The sequence below is a fragment of the Haliaeetus leucocephalus genome, unplaced genomic scaffold (genome assembly GCF_000737465.1).
Source record: "Haliaeetus leucocephalus isolate CR32 unplaced genomic scaffold, Haliaeetus_leucocephalus-4.0 Scaffold173, whole genome shotgun sequence".
Lineage (NCBI taxonomy): Eukaryota > Metazoa > Chordata > Aves > Accipitriformes > Accipitridae > Haliaeetus > Haliaeetus leucocephalus.
In genome coordinates, this window is record NW_010972609.1 from 30517 (window position 1) to 33212 (window position 2696).

General features: G+C 49.6%; 1 protein-coding gene across 1 annotated transcript in view; it reads left to right on the forward strand.

Moving 5' to 3' along the window:
* Positions 1 to 2341: 2341 nt before the first annotated feature.
* Positions 2342 to 2696, forward strand: part of FTH1 (ferritin, heavy polypeptide 1) — a 4602-nt gene continuing 4247 nt past the window's right edge. Inside the window, exons 1-2 of the mRNA XM_010563645.1 lie at positions 2342 to 2488; positions 2523 to 2637. Of these exons, the coding sequence (XP_010561947.1) occupies positions 2527 to 2637 (111 nt within the window). The 5' untranslated portion in view covers positions 2342 to 2488; positions 2523 to 2526. The remainder of the gene's footprint in view (positions 2489 to 2522; positions 2638 to 2696) is intronic.

A 2696-nucleotide genomic window follows, 5' to 3' on the forward strand; every position in this document is an offset into this window, starting at 1 on the left:
TGCTATCATCAAAGAAAATGCATATTGTGCAACTTGCAATTGATCCAGAAAGCAGAATGTAGGACTTCCCTAATCTTACTGATGTTTAATCATGAGTGGCACAGACTGTCCAAACTACAGAGGAAATATTGCTATTATTAGTGGACTTTTTGCTCAATTGCTTACAAACTGTGCTGTTGCACAGCCTTTTCATGAAACAATGTAATGAGGATTGGAACAAAATAAGCAGCAATTGCTTGCAATCTATAAGCCACTGGGCAACTTTATTCTCATACATCGAAGTGTGCCTTTGTCAGTCACAGGCAAAAAGGTTAGGTGGAAAGAGAGCACAAACAGCAAACATAACGTAGAAGAAACGGTTTAGTCTTTTGTAGGTTCGAGGTTAGTCTTTCTGGAATACTGAAACATACTCTGCAATGAACTGCCAGCGTAGAGTGTCAAGTTATACATGAGTCTGTGCTTCAGGAGGACAACTCCTAATTTTTGGCAAGCCTCTTCAGCCAAACGCAAGGTTTGTTTGAAGTACCTGCAAGCTGGTGAAAGTACTACAGTATGAAGACAGTAATCCAAGTCTGCGCAGCAGTTACTTTTTTTTTTTTTTTACATAAGCATTTGTGTGGGAGGAGAACAGGAGATTTCAAATGTACCTGGCAGCCTGCTGAAGCAATAGGTATGTCCCACGTTAACTTACAGATCTTAATTACTTCTGATGGTTAACCGTCAGAAGCAACAGAAAACAGTAAAACAAAGGAAACCATAGGCCGCCTGTTTCCTTCAGGCATTCAGAGTGCCTCGAAAAGTGCTGTTGTGCTGACATAAGCCTTGCGCTGCCCTTTACACACAGACAGACACCTATGCCATCACGCATGGGAAATCACCCATTACCAGGAAGGTTCAAAGACCAAATAAAACTTTGTAGAAAGAACTGGTTAGAGGCAAATTGATTTAATCTGAGTTTACAGGCTCAGTAACTTGTAATATTTCTGATGAATTTCAACATTAACATTGGCTTAGTAAAAGCCAAGATTTTGGGAGCCCGATGTTACAGGATGATCTCAGTTTAAGTAGGATGTTTCTTGGCCTCAAGGTTGCACTTAGAATCGGCTTAAAATTTCAGAAACTGGAAAGTAAAAGAATCCAATGTTTATGGAAAATAAATGACTGCACAATCTGAATGACTATGGTAGTATTAAAAGCAGCTGAAATAATCATCTCGTTATCAGAAGGCTCAGTTTTTTCCGTTTGACCTTTGATTTCTCAATCACTTTATTTGGCATTACATTTGACCTGACTATAGGCTCCTATCCTAAACCTCACCATCAAGCAAATCGAACATCTGAGGGCACGAAATGTTAGTTTCTCACCAGCTGTCTTGTGTACGATGCCTTTAGTCACCACTGGTGCTAACATCCAGCGTGCTTCCTTCCCCACATCATTAGCAAACACCAAGAGCCATCGCTGCAGGTGCCTGTTAATAACTTGGAGCAACTTTGAAGAGCGATGGTACTGTTCAGCTGTGTTTGTTCGTGCTTGGTTGGCTCATCAGCCTAAACAAGGATTTTGCCCTTTATTTAATTGCTTCTTGCATTTCTTAGGAGCATTTTTGAGGCAGAATCCAAAGGAGGGCCAGGTCACTGAAAGAAGGAAGTCTGAAAACCCACCAGGTCTCACCACTGAGTCACCCACTGCTTTACTGGAGTGGCAAGCCAGAGGTGGCAGCTGCCATTGACAACCAGCCAAGCTTTTATACTGGTTTACGAGTCCCAATTACCACTTTTATAGTAAGTGAAATGAGAAAAAACCCTATCCACCATGGCGTGAATTCCTTCCTTCCCAACGCTGTATTAATTAAGCAGCTCGAACGTTTACTGTTAAGGTTTAAAAGCCCTACGCAGTTTTTCACTGAACGAACACGTCTCGCTGCCCGCAGGGCCAAGAGGCGCTTCGCTCTCTGGGCCTCCACCCCAGGCCTGTTCCCTCCCTGTGGGGTCAGGAGCCCCACGCTCTGGCGGAGAGACACCCCCGGCCTCCAGATTTAGGCTGGGACGGGGGTCGGCTAAACCTGGAGGCGGGAGGTTTGGCAGTTTTGGGGTGGAAGGGTCGGTGCCCCCCCCAAAGGCAGCCCTGACCGGCGGCCATAGTGGAAGCCGCAGCCAAACCGCGGCTGTGGGGAAGGGGGCGGAGACACGGGCGGGCCCCGCCCACAAGGGGGCGGGTGGTGGTGGGGTGCTGAGTCACGCTGGGCTAGCAGAAGCGCGGCGGGAAGCCCCGCCCCCTCAGCTTTGGCGCGGGAGGGGGGGTGGGCGGGGCGGCGCGCGGTGACGCTGCGGCACTATAAAATGGCGGCCGCGGAGCCGCCTCTCGGTCAGAGCGCGTCGGTGAGGCTGAGCGGAGCGGGTTCCTGCGTCAACAGTGCTTGGACGGAACCGGCCGCGCTCGGGCCCGCCACCCCACCACCACCACCACTACTACTACTAGCATCCCCCCCGCCGTCGTACCCGCCGATTCGCCCCTTAAGGCAGCGCCATGGCAGCCCCCCCTTCCCAGGTGCGCCAGAACTACCACCAGGATTGCGAAGCCGCCATCAACCGCCAGATCAACCTGGAGCTCTACGCCTCCTACGTGTACCTCAGCATGGTGAGTGGGGCGGGGGGGGGGTCCGCTCAGGGGCTTGTCCGCTGTGGGGATAAAGGGAG